Source organism: Tenrec ecaudatus, chromosome 13 (genome assembly GCF_050624435.1).
Source record: "Tenrec ecaudatus isolate mTenEca1 chromosome 13, mTenEca1.hap1, whole genome shotgun sequence".
Lineage (NCBI taxonomy): Eukaryota > Metazoa > Chordata > Mammalia > Afrosoricida > Tenrecidae > Tenrec > Tenrec ecaudatus.
This window is the reverse complement of record NC_134542.1, coordinates 113455236-113478141: the sequence shown is the minus strand read 5'-3', so window position 1 is coordinate 113478141 and position 22906 is coordinate 113455236. Positions and strand designations below refer to the sequence as shown.

General features: G+C 40.5%; 1 protein-coding gene across 2 annotated transcripts in view; it reads left to right on the top strand.

The window, feature by feature from the left end:
- THSD7B (thrombospondin type 1 domain containing 7B) overlaps nucleotides 1-22906 on the top strand; it is a 1078590-nt gene that overhangs the window by 1020962 nt on the left and 34722 nt on the right. The window contains exons 20-21 of one of the 2 annotated variants that reach the window (XM_075530023.1): nucleotides 3490-3607; nucleotides 21864-22009. In XM_075530023.1, coding sequence (XP_075386138.1) covers nucleotides 3490-3607; nucleotides 21864-22009 — 264 coding nt within the window. Of the gene's footprint in view, nucleotides 1-3489; nucleotides 3608-5639; nucleotides 5946-21863; nucleotides 22010-22906 lie in introns of those variants that run through there. The other variant, XM_075530024.1, reaches the window with a different exon arrangement.

Genomic DNA, 22906 nt, shown 5'->3' with positions numbered 1-22906 from the left:
CATTCCTTAGTAGCACAGTTATAGATATTTTTTCAATCTAAATTAAAGACGTGCCCACTGAGATTCCAGTTCTGAATTTTCATAAGTCTAGTTCCCCCTTTCTCCTGGGACAGCATGCATAGAGTTTGAGAAAACACTTAATACAGATATGTTTTGAAAAGGTAGGTCTATCCTTCCTGACATATCAGTGAAAAGCACTGTGAGGACAAGTGTACCAGTAATAAAGATGGTCACATGTGGTCGCATTAGAAGATTCATTAAAACATCTATTCTGACCGACTCTTGTTAAATATGTTTCCAACATGCCCTGTCTACCAGTGGTGCATCCGTAAACCTGAACCAACTCGATAGCAAGACAGTATGAAAGGGGATGTCCCATTTGGAGGGATTCTGAAATCAGGAAATGCATGGCCAAATGTGATCTATCAGGAGTCAGTGAGTTATTGTAGCATCTTATCGCTGCCCCCTAATAAGGGGTCTCTTTCTGGGAGTGGGGGGTGAGGGGACTCAGAAATCCACAACTCCAAGTAAGTGAAAATCTCAGGCCTAGTCTACCTTTTCAATTTTCTCTTTGAATACAAAAGAAGATCACATCTATTCTTTCACAGGAAATCAAAGCATGGGATAGTGCAAATGGTTAATGTGTTGCCATGAGAACCAAAAGCTTGGAGGTTTGAATCTACCTAAAGGCGCCTTGGCAATCTGCTTCCAAAACAAACCCACTTTTGAAATCCAGAGCACAGTTCTACTTTCATACACGCGGGGTCATCGCCCGTCAGAATCGGCAACGAGAGGGGGTGGGGTGGAATAGGGAATCCACTTCTCTGTCTTCCAAATAACATAAGCTCTAGTGCACTGCCAGGTAAGCATTGGACTGCCAATTTCAAGGTCATCAGGTCAAATCCACCAGCCTCTCAGAAGGAGAAATTTGAGGTTATCTGCTTCTGTAAAGATGTACTGTCTCTGAAACCCTATAGGGTCTCTATGAGTCAGAATCACTTTGCTGACCATGGGCTTGGCTTGGGCGAGGCAGTAGATAAAATTTTGAGGTGCTAACCCAAAGATTGGCAGTTTCAACCTACTACCCACTCAGTGGGAGAGGGACGTAGTAGTCTGCTTCTTGGGATATTTACAGTCTTGCAAACCCCACAGGGAAGTTCTACTTTGCGCTGTAGGCTGCTATGAGTTGGAATCAAGGTAACTGCAGCAGTCCTTGGCTTGGGGGAACAAGTATTTAAATAGTATCAAGTTAAATGATTCAAAAATATGAATCTAACCAGAATATTCATATGTTTCCAATGGATCATGGATCTCCCTGTGATCAATCATTTACATTTTTCCCACTTGGTAAAAATTCATGGTTTAATCCTTCATTTCAGTGTACACATGGAGTGACAGGTTGGGCTTCTAACTGCAAGGTCAGTGGTTTGCAAGCACCAGCCCCTCCACGGGAGAAAGAAAACGTGTTCTACTCCCGTACAGAGAGATAGCCTTGGAAGCTGCTGGGCAGTTCTGTCCTGTCTTCAGGTCACTGTGAATCAGGACCTATGCAACGGCAGTGAGGAGTGAATGATAGGCCTTGAGAACATTCAACATGCGTTCAATGTCAAGATTTTCCAAAGTTCTTAAAGCAGAATTCTTTATCATTCGTTGTTGTGAATTATTCTTTCACCCAGATTTTCGTCCAACATCAGAAAATGTGTACATTTTGTACATACCTCTCCTTTGATCAAAAGACCCTTCCTGCGCTTTTACCCTCATGGGTCTTTGTATATACACTGAAGAGGCCTTGCTGTTTTCCATTTTATTTATATTTTACTCACTTTTTAATCTAGATAGCTTTCAGTTTTGAGTTCTCTAAAGACTATCACCCTGCCCCAAAGTACAGAGTACCCAAATTTAGGCTGAGGTCTCCTCTTGTTTCTGTGTTGCACGAGTAATTGGAAAGAGTTCTGAGTTACATGACTCCTATTTTCTGTTTAATTCCAAAATCAAACAGAAGAATTACACATCTATTCTAGAGTTTAAGATTTCAAAAAATGAAATGATGTACTACTTTTCATTCAGTATCTGTCAGCATTTTGCTGCTATTCATATGGCTTTCAGTTGCTAATTCCTCACAAGTGTATATACAGCCTTTCCCTTCTCTGTAGGCCGTGTTCAGTCTGAAAGCTCTGTTGAGCCTGTTCGCCTTGGTGAGCCCTGCTCGTATTTGAAATGCCAATGACCTAATTTCTAGTATCATAGCTACGTGGAGGCCACTAATGTTGACATACTTGGGACATCTCATCAGGAGAGACCAATCCTAGAAAAGGACATCATGTGGTAAAGTAGAAAGATAGTGAAAAGAGGAAGACTCTCAAGTAAAATGTATTGACACCGTGCCTGTAACAAGGGCTTAAAAATGACCATTTTTCTAACCGCTCAGGACGGAGACCCGTTTTGTTCTGCTGTGTATGGGGCGGGTATGGGTCGGAACCAACTCAAAGCTGCCTAGCAACAGTAGTTTCTACTCTGCTAAATAAGGGCAAAATGTTCCTACAATGACCGTCAATTCATATACTAAATAATCCCTCTCCACCACCATATCCCCCCCACCCCATGGACACACACACACAATTGTAGTCTAATTGATTCCTACTTATATGACCCTGCAGGAGGGAGGGGTACTTTTAGGGATTTCAAGGCTGTAATCTTTGGAAAGGCAGCTTGCCCCGTCTTTCTCCAAAGGCGCCTGGTGGGTTATGACTGCAGGTTAGCAGCAGTGCGCTTCATCCCTGCACCCCCTGGGTTCCTCATTACTCCATATAAGAAAGAATTTCCCTCAAATGTAGAGCGGTTATTACTTCAGATTTAACAAGAGGCTTTTCCTACCCCTACCCCCCCAAAATCATTAGAAATTGTAGGCAGCATCGTTAAGGAGATTATGGGATAGAGGAAGTTACATGCCCTTAATTGGAGCTTGTTTATTTGTCCCCAAAATCTTACATCTTCCAAAGGGCCTGCCTGTGACTGAGCAGATTGGGCTGGGACCTGTTCTTTAGGAAATGGTCAGCCCTAACTATCAATTATCCTTTTTCCATCTCGATGTCGGTGCCTATCCCCGTACTACATGCTATGTGCATGCGTGTATTGTTAAGCAGCTGGGTATTTTGTGGGTTTTATTTCTCTTTGCCAACTTTCTCCCTGTGGGAAATTTCTGATCTTTTCTTCCGGTGTTTCTCAAAAGGTGGAATATAGACTATTACAATCATATGCCATACTTGCTTTTTACATATCTATTTCTTATTCCATCTTCTTTTTGTCATCTTGCTTTTCCTTATTTTTAAATGTAAGTATACAAACTGCTTTCTGCGCATTTCATTAAAAGCAGATGAATGTGTTGTTTTATTTTTAATTAGGTCCTAACTGAGTGGCCCTTAATAAGATACCAATGCAACGGATAAGTGTCCCCTCTCTAATAAACTCACATTTGATTTCTCTTTACAGAATAACTTGGAGAAGCCCCCGAGAATGAGCATGAAGTGCCTGGTGGAATGTGTGGTCAACTGTCAGCTTTCAGGGTGGACAGCGTGGACAGGGTGTTCACAGACCTGTGGCAGTGGAGGTATTTTTGTTTCCTGTATTTGTTTATTCTGGAAGATTCAATCTTGAGTAGCTTTCAATATAAAATAGCCTGCTAAATGGACCCGAGAAATATTGGTGAGTTCAAGGTAGCCTGAAATTCGCTCAAAAGTAAAGAAAGACAGAGTATGGCCTCCTCATTGTCTTTCAGGGCTAGGTCGAGATTGGGAGTCTAATCTGATGAGCGTAGGAATCCACAAAGAAGACCCTGGACCTGTAAGGCAGTGCTAATGTAAAAGTCATCCGATCGAACTATTCGGAGAATATTGACTTTTGGAAGAAGTAAAACAAGAACTACTGTATCAGTTGAACTTCAGGATCGCAGTGGCTAGATATAATAGATGTCACCCACCTTAAGTCTTGCTAACTAGGAGGAGAAGTTTCTACTTCAAAACCATTGGTGGAAAATCTACCAGTCTTACCTAACCAAGTATCTGGATGTTCACACTTCCCTGGCTCTGTAAAGGTTTGGATGGACCTGGTTGGAAAGGACAAGCATCGGTTCTATCCATATTCCATCAGACAGAATCGAATCACATGTCCCTAGCGAGTTACTGGGTGGTAGGGCAGGACATGGAACCCCTGATGGCGATTTCTGAGCAGTGCTGTTCCAATACAGGAAGCAAGTAGAAGTCTTCAGCAAACAGACAGCAATCACTGCCAGGAAGTACTGGGTTCTCAATGAGCAAGGTATCAATGACGGCAAAGAATGCAGAATTGATAGCAGAAACTAGGCAAATGGAAACAAAGCAAGAATAGGGACTGAGTCCTGTGTCCATTGGAGAGGGAGCAGCAAGATCATAAAAAGAAAAGTCGAGTTGTGGTTTGAAATAAGTCTATAGCCTTGAACTCTGATCGAAATGTATTAGTGAGGCAAATGCAGACATTTGAAGCAGAAACGTAGAGAGAAATCCTAGCAGGGAAGGAGAAATGAAACAGGACTTCAAGTTGGAGAACATGGAATCAGGGTGGAAAGGTAACAGATCTGCATCTGATAAACACCAAAGCTATCTAGAAGCCATTTTCTATAAGTGCTGTTATTTGGACCACTGTCAATTGCGCATACTCATTTCTAAGTAGTTTGCCAAAGAATGTGCTGAGTCATCGACGATAGCCTGCCTTAGTCAGGATTGACTCATCTGTGAACCGATCCAGAAGAGCCTGGAGAGGAAAGAGCTGAAGCCAGTAGCTAGGATATGCATTGGGCACATGTGTCTAAAGGAAATGCATAACAGTTTCTGCAAAGGGCATCCTATCCAATAGGAAACTGGGAATCACAATATCTAGTAATAACAGGATTACATTCTCTACCAAATTCAGAGCCTCAGAGCATCAAAGAACCCCAGGAAACTAAGTGGTAAGTCTTAGCAACAAGATGTTAGGTAAATCTATGTTGCTGTTAGGGAGAGTCATCTTTGAGCCTTAGCTTCTTCATTTATTGAATGAAAGTGATATTCTTTATAGAGGCCTGTATTTTGATTTGGGGATTGAATGAGAGGAAGCTTGTGAAAGCAGCGAGCATGGAGATGGATACACAATGATGTTCAGTACGTCTTCATTCCCACTCCCGTCATTCCAGACACAAGTACACAAAAGGGTTTTTAGAGACCTCCCGGATCTCTTAAAAATCACTTCATAGTCTACATAGCCCTCATCCCTCCTTTTCCTTTCATCCTTATCCAAATCCCTATACCATAATCAGAGCCTCATTGATAACTTCGAAAATGCCAAACTGGTTAAGTGTTTATGTCTTGATTAAAGATCACTCACACACATTTGTCCGTGAACCAAATTCATAAGTGTCGATCACAATTCTGTGCATCAAAGATGTTGCAGTAAATTAAACAAAACAATAAACTTCCCTTCTTCTCCGGAGTTCACAATCTGGTTGAGGAACAGCAGATAGTATGTAAAGAAATAAGACAGCAATATTGCATTTTTATGAGTTCAACAAAGACTCAGGCAAGTGAAAGCTATTCTTTATCCAGAGACGATCCCCTTTGTTGATCCCACAGGCATAAGCGTGGCAGACTTCGCCTTGAGGGCTTCTCCTGGGATGTGTAGCTCTCCGAATAGTAAAGAGTAGCAGGAGCAAATGAAGGAAGGACCACAAGACAAGTCCCATGATGGAGAGAAAAATCAGGCTGCCACCAAAGGTGTGGCTGAACATGGCAGAGTGGAGCCTAAAGAACCATCAGGAGGGTAGAGGGTGGCAGGGATGGGAAGAGACAGGCATGTGTAAGATCCGTCATGTCCTTGTGGTTTCAAACATAAGAACAATTGTGAGGATGGCAGTGTTTCCTTCTGTTGTGCATAGAGTTTGGAATCGATCCAACAGCACTTGACAACAACATAGATGAAAATAAAGCATGTGTATTTTTAGCCGTCGGAGTAATTGTGTCCCATCGTCATCTTTAGAAATCAATCGAGCTGTGCAAAGAGGAATAGGGCACATGGCCTTGAGTTAATAACACACTTGGAACTGTGTTGAGCCAGCCTTTATGATTATATCACACCCCACCAGCCCCTCACTCACCCCACCCCCATTCTACTGTTCCAGTACCATACAGAGCATCACTCCAGGGAAGGGGTTAACATGTGTTTTCAATGGCAGAGAATTTTGTATTAAAATCATGCCTTCATTCCCACCCAGCACCACCTGAAAACAAAACAAACAAAAACCACAATAATCAAAAGCATAAGTATGTGGAGCAGATCAACGGGGCTTCTTAATTGAGGCAGAATCCTGGGCCTGGAAGGGATGCAAACTATCACTGGAGGACATCTGTGGCTTTTCGATTCTAAGACAGTTTACCAGCAGTTGCCAATTGAGTGAGTCACTTTCTTTTATTCAACTGCTTGTGGCAATGAGGCAGAGACCACAAGAGGAGAGGATAGGGCTGATGTAGTCACATTAAAGTAAGCGAGCCAGGTAGATGGGAGTCACACCAGCACCTGTGACTCCTGTCTGACTTCTTTATCAAAGTCCAAAGTTCACAACATCATATCAGTTTATGAATTCACTCAGTAGCTGAGCAAAACCTGGTGAGCTAGATATCCTCAATGGTTCCCCACCAGCGCGACACTTTATCACCCAGCCCAGAGCACCACCTTCATCTGAGGGACTGTTAGAAGTGAGCTCTGACTTTATTTCCCCGCATCTGGATTGTCTCTGTAGGGTACACTTAATGCTTGGCATAGTTTCTAATTGTGTTAAAGGTTTCAAGGTCACAGCAGTTTGAAGCCAATTTATTTCAGGTTAGAGAGAGACTAAGCTTCCATTATGGGATCTTTTCAGACAGATTTCCAAGATCAAAGCTTATAACAGAAGAGCTTAATATTTGGATTAGCCATGTTCTTTGCCCTGCTGCATTTTCATCAGTTCAGCAGAACTTCCTAAATTTAGCATATTATGAATTATTCACAATTATTATTTAACTCATAAGAATGCTGTTAATCCCAGAACATGATTTTTTATGCTTCACATTTTTAATTCAATGTGTATGAGTTGACAGTATTTGTATATACTGTATCATACAGCTTGCCTACTGCAAATGTCAGATGGTGTTCTGGTTTTCCTGCTAACTCCCACCTGTAACCAAAGCAAAAAGAGAAGAAAAATAATTATATTTACACTGGAGCATCACCACTTTGTGATCTGCAGCAGTTTCACCTTCCAGTATACTCATGTGTTTTTGTTTATTTCTGTTCCAAGATTTCAAGGGAAAGCCAGAATCTTAATTTTAGCATCTGCATAAGGCTTGATCACTGTGGCATCCCTGAGAAGGAGCAGTGCATCAGTTCTAACAGGTCACTTTTATTCGCTGTGCCAGGTCCCTGGAGCAAGAAAATAAAAAGCTACGTAGCAGGTTTAAAAATAAAAAAAGGAAAGACTAGAAAATCCACAAGAAGATCTGAGTTTTAGAGCATATTATTTCAAAATTTCGTTGTAGGACCTTGAGCTAGTCATTTAGAGTTCACGTTCCCTTTTTAAACTCTGTAAATAACCTAAAAGTGCTTACTTTTGACAAGCCATTTTATTTTTGTGATTTTTGAGAATATGCACAGAACATACCAATTCAATAAATGCTACACACACAACCTAGTGGTATTTATTACATTTTCTTAGTTGCTCCTTCTCTACTAACATAGATTCATTTCTCCTGAGGTTCCAGAACTATCTGAAGTCACTGTTGTCAATCGGTCCTAAACTGGCACCGTGCTCACGGAAGACTTTCTTTACTAGTCAGTTAAACTACTGTTGGCTTGTAAGAAGACTTCGGGGAATATGTTTTGTTTAAAGTTTAAACATGGTTTCAAACGATACTTCTGGGCGCTCAACAGTCTCCACGGCTTCAGAAAGTATGGAATCCTTGAGAGTTTGAAATTATGTTCTACACTTCCTCCTTTTGAACACAATTTATCTCTGGAACCATTGATAGCCGGCAGATTTTTTTTTCCTGGTCTCTTGGCACAGGGTAGACAATTGCCACATCTTTCATTTTCTCTATTGCTGACTCTTCTTCCTCTGGTGTTAAGACTCCAGACACTACAGAATGAACCAAGAGGTATAAAGAAGCACTAAGCACAATATCTGACCAATTAATTGGTCTGTTCCATGAAATTGATAGGTAAGAAAATTAGGGATAAAGGGGGTTATCTCTAGCGAATGCCTAGCTTAAAGAAATGTAGCTAGCCATGTCACAATAAAGGGGTTTGAAAGAAAGCAGGCACACACTAGGCACCTATGGGGAAGGTCCAAAGCTGGGCATGCACAGACCAAGGTTAGCTAAGTGAGGATGAAGGTCACCTAGGCATGCGCGCTAGAAACCAGCAGCAGTCTGTCAGAAGTGCTCCTAAACTCAGGCACTAAGACCAGCCCAGTCTCTCATGCAAGCTTGGGTAGGAGGGGACAAAAAGCAGAAACTGAGGGCCAGCCCGCTCTCCTTCAGTCTGGAGGTAGGATATTGCTCATGTGCAGAGTGACAATATGTGTGCCCTCTCAAAGCTCGCCTGCTCGCTCACTTGCTCTCTCTCTCTCTCTTTCTTCCTCTTCCTCCCCTACCCCCCTCCTCTCCCCTACCCCTCTTCCCCTCCCCTCTCCAACTCCCCCACTCTCTCCCTCCCCTCTCTTTTTGGTTCCCTGTTCCTCTTTTGACCCATCAGCCTCCTCTTAAGGGGGGTTTTCCACATGACTTTTTGGGCTCCTTGTTAGCAGTCATTTTTTGGTCATGAACTCTCCCAAGGTCCCCCTCTTCCATGCAGCCTTATATGCTTTCCAGGGAGAGCGTACACAATCTGAGACTCTATTACCTCAAACTCCTCTTTCCCTCTTAAAAGTTATTTGAATTTATAAAAGTGTTTCTTTCAGCAATGAGAAGCAACAACCAGGCAAAACTATTCCCGTAACCTAACAAAATCATGACCCTAAATGTCTAAATCGCATACATAAATCTCCCAGTGAGATTAGTTGTACATAAGCAAGCTCACCAGCTACATTGTTGGGTCATTCTAAATATATCTGTCACACAGGTTTTGCAAATGTAGTTTACAGGTATAAAACGTATAGACAGCAAAAACAGTAATTGGCTGTTCCAGCTCAACCTTAATCAGTGAGCTTTGTCTATGATCATAAATTGAAACTCAGTACTCCATAGGTAATAATCCCTTATTCTCCCTCCCTCCCTCCTGTCCCTTGTAATCAATAATAAACTTTGGTGTCTGTAGATTTGCAAATATATATTATTGAGGGAATAAGGGATTACTAGTTTAAATGATCCCTTCCCCAGATATATAATGTCATATAATAATTGTCTTTTGTGATTTAACTTATTGAATTCAATATCCTATTTAATATTAATTGGTGAGGGATGTAACTAGAGATGCCAGGAGTCTTTTAGTAATTCTTTGCAACGGCACAATAATGAATGGGCATGGTTGTATCTATGAGTGAGGCTATGAGTGAGGCCATAGCCATTTGAGTAATTGTCCAAAGTCATGCAGCTTGTTGGTCAGGGGGGAAAGATTTGAACACGAGTTCAGTGTCTTGAAAGCCCTCATTTGTTTCACTCTGCTTCCTTGGATCTGGTATTTGGTAATCACAGCAGTCAATTATTGAAGCATGAATTTACTTGTATCATAATTTTAATCATACTTAAGAAAACAAAGGAAATGGATCTCAGATTGGAATGGAAAGGGCAGTGGCATATATTCGTGTTTGACGAATCTGTGTGGATTTTTGGCATCCTGAAGGAATGTACACTTATTTTGATAATCAATAATCCTGCATACTATCTAGTTCACCGAATAGGAATAGAGCTCTAAGAAGCCAATAATAAGGGTAAAGTGCATGTGACTTTTTTCTGTCTAGCCAGAGGATATCCAGGCAATCCAGGAGGGCCCTAATGACTCTGTACCTTTTTATTTTGAGTCCCATGAGAGTCTCTTCATTGGTTATTTCTGCTATGTTCAGCACCATTACTGAACATGACCCATCTAGTTTCATCAGCTCTTAATGGAACAGAAATGTGATTATTTATAATAGACAGGAGATGAACAGTTATAATGAATACACATATGCTATCACACAAAAAAATGCTGGAGCTTTTGAATTCAAACAAAGCTCCTGAATGGTGCTTTATCTTGCTCTGTCTCACCACAGCAATGCTGCAGTCTATCCTGACCTCTAAAACTGTGGTCCTGTTGCTGGTCTCCTTGATCTCTCTCCTAGATACATGGATCTGAAAATCCTAGTCTATCTTGCCTCAGGTTAGGTGTCACCTAACATGAAGAGTGTCTGGGTAATGAAATCCAGCTTCAGAAAAAATAAGGATGCCTCTGTAGGAGAAAGCCATGCCACCGGAGACTCCCAGAGCCAGTCTTCTTTTTTTTATAAATCATTTTATTGGGGGCTCCTACAACTCTTATCACAGTCCATATATCCATCCATTGTGTGTCAAGCACGTTTTTACATTTGTTGCCACCATCATTCTCAAAACTTTTGCTTCCTACTTGAGCCCTGAATATCAACTGCTCATTCTCCCCTTCTCTCCCCTGTCCCCCTCCCTCATAAACCCTTCATAATTCATAAATTATTATTTTGTCATATCTTACACTGTCCAATGTCTCTCTTCACCCACTTCTGTTGTCCATCCCCCAGGGAAGAGGTTATATGTAGATCCTTGTAATAGGTTCCCTCTTTCTACACCACCTTCCCTCCACCCTCCAGGTATCACCATTTCACCACTGGTCCTGAGGAGTTCATCTGTCCTGCATTCCCTGTGTTTCCAGTTGCTATCTGTATCAGTGTACATCCTCTGGTCTAGCCAAATTTATAAGGTAGAATTGGGATCATGACAGTGGGGGGAGGAAGCATTTAAGGACTAGCTGAACTACCTTCTCAGATTTTATTAACAACGACTGCAAATGTGAATGAGGAGTCATGAGTCCATCTTCCACCTTTACACAGTGGGAGTCACATTTAGGCAATCTGTCTAAGTCCCAGATGATGACTGTAATTTTTTTTTACTTTGTTACCTTGAATTATGACCTTTGATCCCAAATCTATGCCCCCTAATGTGTTTTTCTACTTGGCATTTATAATCAAACACCTGGTATAAAATAAATAGGAGAGAGTTTTGATGAGCTGCAATGAAAAGCGCAGCTTCAACCACTTTTTGGTAGATGTGAAGCATCAAGAAACATTAAATCAAGCATTCGTTCCATAATCTGGTTTTTGCTGCCTTCAGAAATTTACTGACATATGTCCAAAAGTCAAATAGATTTAATAGAGAAAGGTATTAATACAGTAATATTATTTTTACTAAAGAAAAAAAGGTGTAGTGTTTGAATTACAGATGCCAAAGCTTTTTCAAAATATAAACCCAGCACAATGCTCAAATTTAAAAGGTCCTCAGTGCCTCGTACCTATGACATAGAGCAAATGAGAGATTGGAAAGATATGCTTTTGGAATAAGACGATGCTTTGTTCGGATCTTTCTGGCTATGTGATATTTCTAGAATCATTAACGTCTTTATTTTATTCATCAGATATTAAGTAAAATGTGAATATCTGTTTGGAATCAAAGCCTGAGATTCTTGTTGAAATGAATGCTGTTTAGAGAATGGGGAATAATGTTCTCAGAGGAAGAGGAATCAAAAACACAGCATAAAGAAGAGGCAAGAGCTCAGCAAGAATACAGAATGGCCTCTGTATTTCATAGCATAAAGTAGTCATTCAATTAATTATTCTTTCTCCAGAAATAAGGAATACTTTTACAACCATGACAAAAGGTAGTATCCAACACATGGCCTCAAACACAAAGACATATGTGAATACAATTAATTGGGAAAGGCCTGGTTCTTAATAAGATTTTTTTTTGTTATCCCTCTCATTCTTTTTTTAATTGTTTAACTATTTGCCAGTGTTTGTTACGATCTGATACTAGGTGGGAGTGCCTGAAGGAAGAAAGCCAAGCTACACCGAAGACATTATCAAACAACAAAGCTCCAGGAATTGATGGGATACCAATTTAAATGCTTCAGCACTGGGGCACTGGAAGTACTTGCTAATCTATGCCAAGGAATTTGGAAGACAGTTCCCTGGGAGGGATCCATATTTATACCTATTCCATCAGAATATGAAAATTATTGGATAATGTCATTAATATTAATATCAAAATTAGTGAAGTTTTGTAAAATTCAACAACAATTGCAGCAGTCCTTTCACAGGGAGCTGCCAGAAATTCAGGTCAGATTCAGAAGAAGACATGAAAGAAGAGACCTCATTGCTAACATCAGACGGATCTTGTCTCAAAGCAGGCAATACAAGAAAAACGTTTACTCATGTTTTATTGACCATGCAAAGACATTCTATTGTGTGGAACAGAGCAAACTATGGATACCACTAGCAGAGTGAGAATTCCAGACCACTTCATTGTGCTCATTAGGAACCTGTATGTGGATCAAGAGGCAGTCGCTCAAAAGGAACAAGGGAAGATGCATGGCTTAAAATCAGGAAAGGTATGTGTCAGGGTTGTACCCTCTGACCATACTTATTCAATCTGTATGCTGAGCACATCACCAGAGAAGTTGGTTTAAATGAAGAAGAATGTGGCATCCGGATTGGAGGAAGGCTTATTAGCAGCCTTTGGTTTGTAGATAACATGATCATTTTTCTTACTGGGATCCACAACCAATTCTCATAGAAGCATCAGTCAGGAAAGCAAATGGCATCTTGCATTATGGAAATCTGCCACTCAAGATCAATTTACAATTTTAGAAAGCAAGGATGTCACTTTGAGGACTCAGGTGTACCTGACCTGAGCTATGGTATTTTCCGTCACTCCATATTCATGTGAAACTTGGCTAATGTATAAGGAAGGCCAAAAAAGAATGGGTTTGTTGAAAACTATTGAAAGTGCCTCGGGCTGCCCAAAGTCTAAGCAGATCTGGCTTGAAGGAAGTACAGCCAGGATAACGCTTGAAAGTGAGGAGGGCAAGATCCCTCACATACTTTATCAGGAGCCATGAATCCCTGGAAAAAAGATACCATTTTTGGTAAAATCGAAGGGCAGTGAAAGAGGGACACCCTTGACAAGATAGATGAACACAGTCACTGCAACAATGGATTCAATCATAACAATTATCACGAGGTGGCTGGGGACTAGGCAGGCCTTCATTTCGCTGTAAATAGGGCCACTGTCTGTCCGCACAGACCCGAAGACACTCAATACCTAAGTGGGCAAAGCAGTTAGTGCTATTACTTGCCAACTGAAGGATTGAAAGTTTAAGTCCACTCAGATGATTTAGAAGAAAAATACGATTCTGTACTTTTAAAAACGCAGTTTTTGCAAAGCCCATGGAACACCCTAGTCGGACCCTCGTAGCTGACACACCATGAGTAAGGGTTGATGGTGATAGTATGTGCTGTTAGGTACTGTTGAGTTGATGTGCTAACTCGTAGCAACCCCACGGAATAGTCAACGTGCTGAATAGGTTGTCGGCTGCCATCTTTGTGGGAGCGGCTCCTTAATGGGCGGTCCTTTTCCCAATGGAGCCAGTGGGTGGGTGTTAAAGTTGAGCCGCTAAGCACCTACAGATTATGTGGCCATGGTTTTTTAAAACTAAGGCAAACTTCGTGTCCTCGAGTCCGTTCTTACTCATAGATATCACAAGTTTAAGGGAAAACCCCATAGTGGAAAGTACTTAAAAGTGGAAACATTTTATTGAATAACATTTTGTGTGTGCACACACCAGGAAAAGCACCATTAACTAAAAACCTTGTACTTTGTGGTATTCAGAATGCAACCCTCTTCTGATGCCGGGTGACATTCCCTATCACAGTAGGGCATGTGCCTTGAAAACTCAACTCATTTTCAAAGGGAATATTGCCCAGATTGAAAGTAAGCCAGTAATAATACTATTCATATAATATCTCACAGTCATTTCATGTACTACAGTTATCATATTTCTGTGCATAGAATGCATCGGAGTTTATAGATATTGTCAATGTGGACATGCCATGATCCTCGGAATCAGTACTCATTCTCCAATTTATGATCTAGAGAAAGTGGCTAAGCCTTGAGTGTTTCTGTGTTAGTATGGGTAGACTATAGAAACAAGTGTGTCTAAAAAAGAGCTTCATACACAAGAAGAGTGGAATATTGAGAAACATTCCAGCCCAGTCCAGATCAAGTCCAATATTAGCCCATATGGCCAATCCAATGGATAAATTCCTCTTCAAACTCATGAAACACATTCAATGATGCCAAATGCAGGAAGATCACAGGCCAGTGGGTAGGAAGTCTTGTGGATCCAGTGGCAGTGTAAGCATCTCAGTGCTGGCAGGGGTCTCCACATGGCTTCTCCGGCTCCAGACACCTGGCTCCATCAGTCTCTCTCTATGTGTCTTCTCCACAGCAATGTCTTACAGGGAGTGAGCATGTGTCCTGCCTCCAATGAGCTCTTTATCTCCTTAGTTACTCCAAATGAGATCATCAAGTTGCAATCTGATTGACAGGCTAAACTTCGCCCCTTCATTCTTAATCGTCATATCGACACCAGGTTATGTAACTACCACAATTTCCTTCAGGGTTTGGCCTGCATCATGCTTTAACCACCACTCTTGCCATAGCAATCAGCAGTCTGCCATATAGCCAGTCAATTATGACTGATACTGACCCTATAGGACAGAGTAGAACTGGCCCTGTATGAAGGCTATGCATTTTTACCAGAGTAGAAAAGCCTCATCTTTCTCCTGAGGAGCAGTTGGTAGTTTTAAACCAGGGTTCCTAGTTGAGTTCACCAATCCCTGCAATTACATGAATCAGGAGAAGCCTGCAGCCTGATACCTGACCCAGGAATTTGGGATTTACATTCCTTCTTTTTCATTTTCCCATGGATATATATTTAGCATTGGATAGGTCATATCCCAATTGTCCAACATGAGGAAGAACCATAATTTTCAGCTGACTCAGTGACCATATGTTACAGCCACAGAAATATCATGTTTAAAGGATATCACTGTAAAGATGCTTGGTGGCTGGTTACTTCGATTTTAATGTATTTTTAGAATAGCAAATAATTGCATTTTACTCCATTTTTATTTGTGAGTGTATTAATTTTCCAGTTTTAATCATATTTGAAGCATTTTTATTGCATAAAACTTTCAAAGTGCCCTTTGTCAGTGGTGTCTCACACTGAAGTCTAGCTACTGCTGAATTCAGTGGAACGGTGGTCTGGTGCAATATGTTTTATGCCTATTTTCAGATGTCGCTATTGGGCTGTCTGGTCTGTATTTTATTTTTAACCCAGTATGCTTCACTGTTTTTCTGTAGAGTCGTTACCATGTACTCTGCTTTCTGTATTGTAATTAAAACTAAGTCCAATGCCACAGATGCTTATAGTGAGGTCCCAGTAATCTCAAGGAAGAAAAGATAAGGCTTAAAAAGGAGAATTGCTTGCAAGCTTACCTTTCTGTATTTGATGTCTTTGTTAAACTGGGACACATTTTGTACGTAGTACTGATCTCTGGTGGCATTCTAAGTGTGAGTCTGACTGCCAACTATCAACCACTCCCTTGAGTTAAAGATGAGGCTCTGGACTCATAAAAATGTACCGCCTCAAAGACCCTCGAAGTCAGAATAAACTCAACGGCAGTGGGTGAGTCCCAATTGCTTATAAACTGAAGAGTAAGTGAGTAGAAAAAATGCTGTTCTTTATCTCACTGGTCATGTTCATTCTGCGTATTATCCTTATTGGCCATTTGAGTTTAAATTCACAAGTGATACCTAGGCCCATTTCTTAAGCTTTTAGGAAAAAATATAAATGCCAACGAGAGGAGTTCGCGTGGAGTGCCTGAGGTAGTCACATAATCTCCTGTCAACTTGCAAAGGGGTGGAGTTTAGTCTGTCAATCAGGTTGCAGCTTGATGACTTTGTTTGGAGGCACTATGGAGATAAATAGCTTGCTGGAGGTGGGACACACAGAGACTCTCTGTTTTTTATTCCTGCTAACAAGCCACATGGAACTAAGCTGACAGAGCCTGAGGTCTGGAGCTGCAGAGCCCCATAGAGACCCATGCCAGTGCTGAGATGCTTCCACTTTCACTGGATCCACTAGACTTCCCACCCACTGCCCTGGGATCTTCCTGCGTTCGGCATTATTGCATGTGCTGCATGAGTCTGAAGAGGAATACAGATTGGCCTCAGACATATGGGCTAATATCAGACTTATTAACTTGATCTGGACTGGGCTGGGATGTTTTCTTAATATACAATTATCCTTTGAGATAAAGTTCTCTCTTACACACATCTGAGTGTCCCTGGAATCATTTCTCCAGTCAACCCAGACTAACTCAGTGCCCAAGGAAATCCTTCCACTCTCAGTCTGGAAATGTGAGACTATGATTGGCAGCCAAACATCTTTCTACTCTGGAAACAGAAGGCTGGTTTTTTTTGTTGGAACAGATGAATAATTATGGATTTCATAGTTGGGTATGTTTCATGTAGTAAACCCAGTACAGTGAGGAGGGAACAAAGAGTGTTCTTTGGCCTCTGGTGCTGCGATAAAAGAATAACACAAATGGGCACTTTAACACAGAGATCTTTATTCTCGAACAGCTTAAGAGCATAGAAGTCTGAATTCAGGATACCAGCTCTGAGGAAGACTTGGTCTCTGTCAGCCATGAGGAAATAAATATCCTAGTTGCTGTTTTGGGTTTTGTTTTTTTTTTTACAATCTTTAGATATTGTGGCATCTATTTTCCCCCAGCTCTGCTAGCTCTCTTGCTTGTTTCATCTCTTTGAATTGATACACTGCACTATGCTACACACACCCTACACTTATGTGGAGTCCTTAACATAACAAAGAAAAAACCTTAAATGGGATTTCAACATGTATAGGGGTCAGGATTTTAAAGATTCTTTTTGGAGCGGGGGTAAGGTGGTGGATAGGAGGAAGGAAGGGGGCACACAATTCAGATCCTAGGAATTATAATTATAGGCTTGCTTCAGGATCTAGGAATAAAAATGATAAAAAGTTTGTTAAACCAAATAGATATTTAATAATATCACAAAGCTGTAGCTATAACCTACTCCAGTTGAAGTGCTCTATAAGAAGCTTTTATACACAATATTTTTTAGATCCATATACTGTGACATGTAGTCAGACAAGCTTCATTATCTGAATGACAAGCTTCTTCATCTGCATCCCAACAACTGGGCTTTGCAGGAAGTCCTCTCAAACACGGAACCATCATCTAGTTAAGTGACCGTTTACAATGTCATCCAAAATCCACACAAGGTCATTACCACAAGTCTCTTGCCAGTGTCCACCATGGGTTTGCCTGCTCAATCTGTAGCTGTGAAGGAACTGTGTGCAATGCATCGTGGACTTACAAATTGAAGTGATCGTCAACTTAAAGGGACCCCTTAGGGAAACTGATTAAAAAGTTACTTAGAGGCCTAAGTGATTCCATGGCCAAGCTGTTCAAATCAGTGATAAAACATTAGCTCCTTTAGAGTTCAGTTATAAATTATGCAAGGAACAGCAATGACTGATTAATTCTTTGTCCTAAGGATGAATGTATACTTGACATTATAATCAATAGGGTCACTGCTATTAGATAAAAGAAACACACTTAGATGATTTTTAGTTCCAATAAAGAGTTCCACTTAAACATGTTTATGCTTTCATTAAAAATTATGTAATTCCTAAGCAGATGGTACCCAATCAAGCAGCCATTTAGGTAAGAAGTCAACTAAGTCCACAATGAAGAAGTATATCAGCCTATGTGATCCAAAGAGGACAATAACAAAATCCAAATATGACAAAGGGAAAAGTATAGGAGCTTAAATTGTGAACACCCAATTTATAGAAGGCTATGGAAGACAACGGGAGCCAAAATCCATCTGCAGACTATCTGCTGAGATTTAGACTCTGGCAGATCCCTTCTAGCCACAGTAGGGATTCAAACAGCTTAACTATAAGACAGAGGTGATTGTAAACTTGATTGTGGTCAACCGGACATGGTTTAGTTTGACACTGGGACAGGTGACCTCCCTCTTGACCCAACCTCAAGTATTTCTTGCTTGTTCCACAACAAAAATTTCTCCCCTGGCTTTTAAAATATTGATGGGTCTTTTTTTTCTTACTCTTTATTTCTATATCTATCTTTATAATACTATTATTTTATTCTTGCCATTTTCTTTAGTTGCTCTTTGTTACTGTGGAGCACAGGAGTCAGTGCATAGAGATATCTAATGCAATGGTTGATCTGGGTGTGGAGGGGCCCTGGGCGATAGGGAGGACCAGGCGACACAGGGAGCAACAATGGATCTCGAAGTGGGTGAGGGAGCACTAGAACTGATTGTGATTATGTGTCTACAACTCATTTTAAAAGCGATTTGACCATGGAAGAATAAGTAAGTACAATATGGAGAAAATCACTAAGAGAATATATTTATATAAAGTGCAGCCAATGCCATTGAACAATATGCATAGAAAAATTTTAACGGGAACCTAATTTGCTATGTAAACTGTCATGAAAACATAATAAAATATAGTTTTTAAAGTATGTCATTCCTCACTTCTGAAACACGGTGGGCTTGATCTGGTTTTTAATATTTTCTGTGGTGTTGGTTTTTTTGTTTGCTTGTTTTCACATTGGGATTTATCTCTGTTGTACTGTGTTTTTGTGAGTATCCTTGAATCTTTGCTATGGGGTTTTCTGGGGTTTTTTGGTTTATGAAACCTAGGAGTAATTAACCTATAGAGACAACTAGAGTAAGAGTTAGTGGGGTGTACAGTAGGGGAGGCGGGGGGTAAGAAGGATCTATATTAAGGAGCTCAAGAAGGAAGGAAATGTTTTGAAACTGATTGTAGTAGCAATTGTACAATATTGCTTGGCGTGATTGAACTGTGGAATGGTATGATGTCTGAAGTGGCTCCTAATAAAATGGTTTGGAAAAAATATATATCTTCAGCAAATGATGTGTCCTTAAAGTGACATCATTTGCTGTTTGAGAACTCTTTCTATCTAGAAACTTTTTAAAAACTTTTTTTGTAAATTAAATAAGGGTTTACATTTCAGATCATCCACTTTGTATTCAACAGTCCAAACCACTAAACAAAGTCTGTTGTAGTCCACCCTTCCCTGCTCCCAGAGTCCCCACCCTCCACTACCGAATGCTATCCTCTTTTTCACCCAAGTCAACACCGATAAACAATATAGCCCATTGCCCAAACTTCCCACTGGCGGTAGTTACATAATCTGGTATCGATTTGAGAGGATTAAAAGCGAAGGGGCGGAGGTTAGCCTGACAATCAGATTGCAGTTTAATAACTTCATTTGGAGGTGCTAAGGAAATAAATAGCTCACTGGAGGACAGACATATGCTCACTCCCTGGGAGACATTGCAGCTGACAAGACACGTGGAGCTACGCTAGAGCTCTGGAGCTGAAGAAACCATGTGGAGACCCCTGCCAGGACTGAGATGCTTACAATGCCACTGGATCCACAAGACTTCCCACCCACTGGCCTGTGATTTTCTTGCATTTGGCATTTTTGCATGTGTTTTGTGAATCTGAAGAGAACTTTATAGATTGGTATTGGGCTATGACATAATATCAGACTTAGGGACCTGAATTGGACTGGGCTGGGATGTTTTCTCAACATCCAATTGCTCTTGTATATAAAGCTCTTTCTTATACACATACATGTGTTTATGAGTTTGTTTTTCTAGTCTACCCAGACTGACATACCTCTCTTAACCACTCCCTTTGACGGCTTCCAAAGTCTGTTCCCTATAGTATGGGAGTCTTAATAGTGTTCTTTCTCTTTTCCCTTTTATGGCAGTAATTTCATATATTTGTGCTGTTTCACTTGACTTATTTCACTCAGAATAATGCTCTCCAGGTCCTACCATGCCATGAGGTGCTTCATGTTTTGCCCTTGTTTTTAGTGATATGTAGAGTATAGTTACCAGAAGTTCTTTATCCCTTCTTCTACTGATGGACATCTAAGTTGATTCCAATTTCTTCCTCTTATGAACATTGTTGCAATGAACCTGGGTCTGTTCATGTTATGACCCTTACTTCTTTGAGCTAGGTACCCAACAGAGAAGTTGCTGGATCTTATGGAATTTCTATCCCCAGTTGTTTGAGGGAGCACCATGCTGCTTTCCACATATTGACAAACGTATGGTCCCATCCGTAGCCTGTGAGAGTTCCAATCGCTCCAAAGTCTCTCCAACATTTGTTATTTTCTGTTTGCTTGTTTTGTTTTTTAACTTTGCTATTATTATCAATGTAAGGTAGTATCTCTGTCTTGTTTTGGTGGCATACTGGGTTCATTGTTTGCTAACGGCATGATCAGCAGTTCAAAACCACTAGCCGCTCCTCAGCAGAAAGATGGGGTTTTTTCCTGTAGAGAGGTACAGTCTCCGACATGCACAAGGCGTTTTCCTTTGTCCTGCAGGGTTGCTATGAGTTGGAATCCACGCAATGGCAGTGAGTGAGATGGCTCGTGATCATGAGCATTTCGTCCTATGTTTGTTGGCTATTTGGATGTCATCCTTAGAGAGCTCTCTGTTCATTTGCGTAGCCTACTTTTTAATTGGGTAATTCATCGTTTTCTTCTTGAGGTACTGTAGTTTACTATAGAGTTTAGAGACCAGTCTCTTTCCTGTTTTATTGTTGGCAATTATTTTTCCCTAATTCAGTGGTTTCTCTTTTCACTCTTTGAATGAAATCTCTTGATGCATAGAAATGTCTCATTTTCAGTAGGTCCCAGACATCTGTTGTTTTATCTTCTATGTGTGTTTCCTTTATTATATGTGTTAGTGTGTCTATGCCCTGAAATAGGGCCCTTAAATTTGTCTATTTTCTCATTGATGATCTTTGCAGTTCTAGGATTTACATTTAGGTCTTTGGCCTACCTTGAGTTTATTTTTGACAATGAGTTGAGGTATGGGTCCTATTTTATTCTTCTGCAGATGGAGATCTAATTTAATTGGCACCAGCTGTTGACAGGACTTTCTCTTTTCCATTTAATGTTTTTGTTTGTTTGTTTGTTTGTGTTTTCTAAAAGATCAAAGTTGTCTGTCAGTGACTAGAGACTTTTGAGGCCAAACTAGTTTCTTTCTGTGACACATGTACACCAGCTATCTTTTAGTTCCCTTCCTCTAATGCTCTATATCACTCCTAATTTTAAAAATCAGTAATTTGGTCACCTCCTTAACCTTAAATAATCAAAATTTGTCACCCTCTAAACAATTCCTTCATATTCTTCCTCTTAGGGGTGTGTCCCTGTAAACTAACTATTGTTGACTAGCCATTGCTTAGTTGAATATTTCTTCTAGGCCAATGTTTAGGCTTTAAGCTAATGTTTGTCTATTACTATGGTGATGGGAGGCCCACCTGTTTGATAAGTATTGTTTGTTAAGTGAATTCTTCCCAGAGTTCACAGGTACAGTCTATTTGGCCAAAGTGCAGAATTTATACCTGTGAAGACTAGAGAAGAAGTCAGAATTTCAGCCCCTTTAACATTATGCAGACCTCGATAGCCTGGGTCTCCACAGAATCCTCAATTAAAATGTCAAGTAAAACTGATAACGGGATAGGACCAAGTTCAGTGTGTTATAATGAAGACTTACAGGTACAAGAAAACATGTTGTCTTTCAATTCTCTTTTCAAGCCAAACTTTAACCCAAAAGCTGACACCTCCCTTATCATTTTAGGTCACATGAGCAGGACCCGATTTATCATTATGCCAACCCAAGGAGAAGGACGGCCATGCCCCACAGAGCTTACCCAGCAGAAAACCTGCCCGGCAACTCCCTGCTACAGCTGGGTCCTTGGGAACTGGTCTGCATGTAAATTGGAGGTAGGTCATGTTTTTCAGTTTGTCTGAAGAACTTCTCTGGTCAGGCACTATGCAGAATGGAATACATTTCACAGCTCCACTGGCACAATGTCTTTTTAAGAGGACGAAGAAAGCAGGAACTACAACCTAGTGACGTAGCATCATGCAGAGTCATATTGTTAGCAAAGAAAAGAGCCATTCATTCGCTACTGATTAAAATAGGCAGGGCATGGGATGTTCAATCTCTCTGGCATCGTCAAGTTCTGGTATTTCCTTGGCTTGTTGGAAAAATCAAAGACTTATTTAATTGGGTAAAACCCTGGTGCTGAGAAATGCACCGTTTGCCATGGGCAGTATTTCCAAAAACGACTCTTTGGGCTTAGACAAAAATCTTGCATATGGGCAGAAAACCAAAAGGATATGAAAGCTATATTTTAACATTATTACACGAACCAAGGTTACTACATTCTCCTCAACGATTACTTTTTTATTGGTCTGAAATATAAATGCCTAGCAACATCATAATATATCTCGGATCCGGAGCTTTTGCTAGATCAGCAGAGCCTCTACTGCATTTTCTCTCTGGCTCCTTGCTTAGCAAAATGCACATTGATTTCCCCCATATTCTTATTTTACTAGTTTATCCTTCAGTTCCTGCTCAAAAGCTTATTTTAATTAGGTAACAATAATTTTGATTGTGCATTAAAAAGCTAGAGAGTATTCTTACAGAGATGTTTGGTGTTCCGTCAGGATGACTTTGTAATGCAGCACTATTATCTTGCAAATGTTAAATGCCCATGTATTTTAATAGGTCCCAGAGGAGAGAAAAGTGTGGTACATTCATTCAGTCTCTTTTTTGACAGAAAATAGGATAACCATACTAATTAATGAATTCAATCGCGTCATAATGGCTTTAAG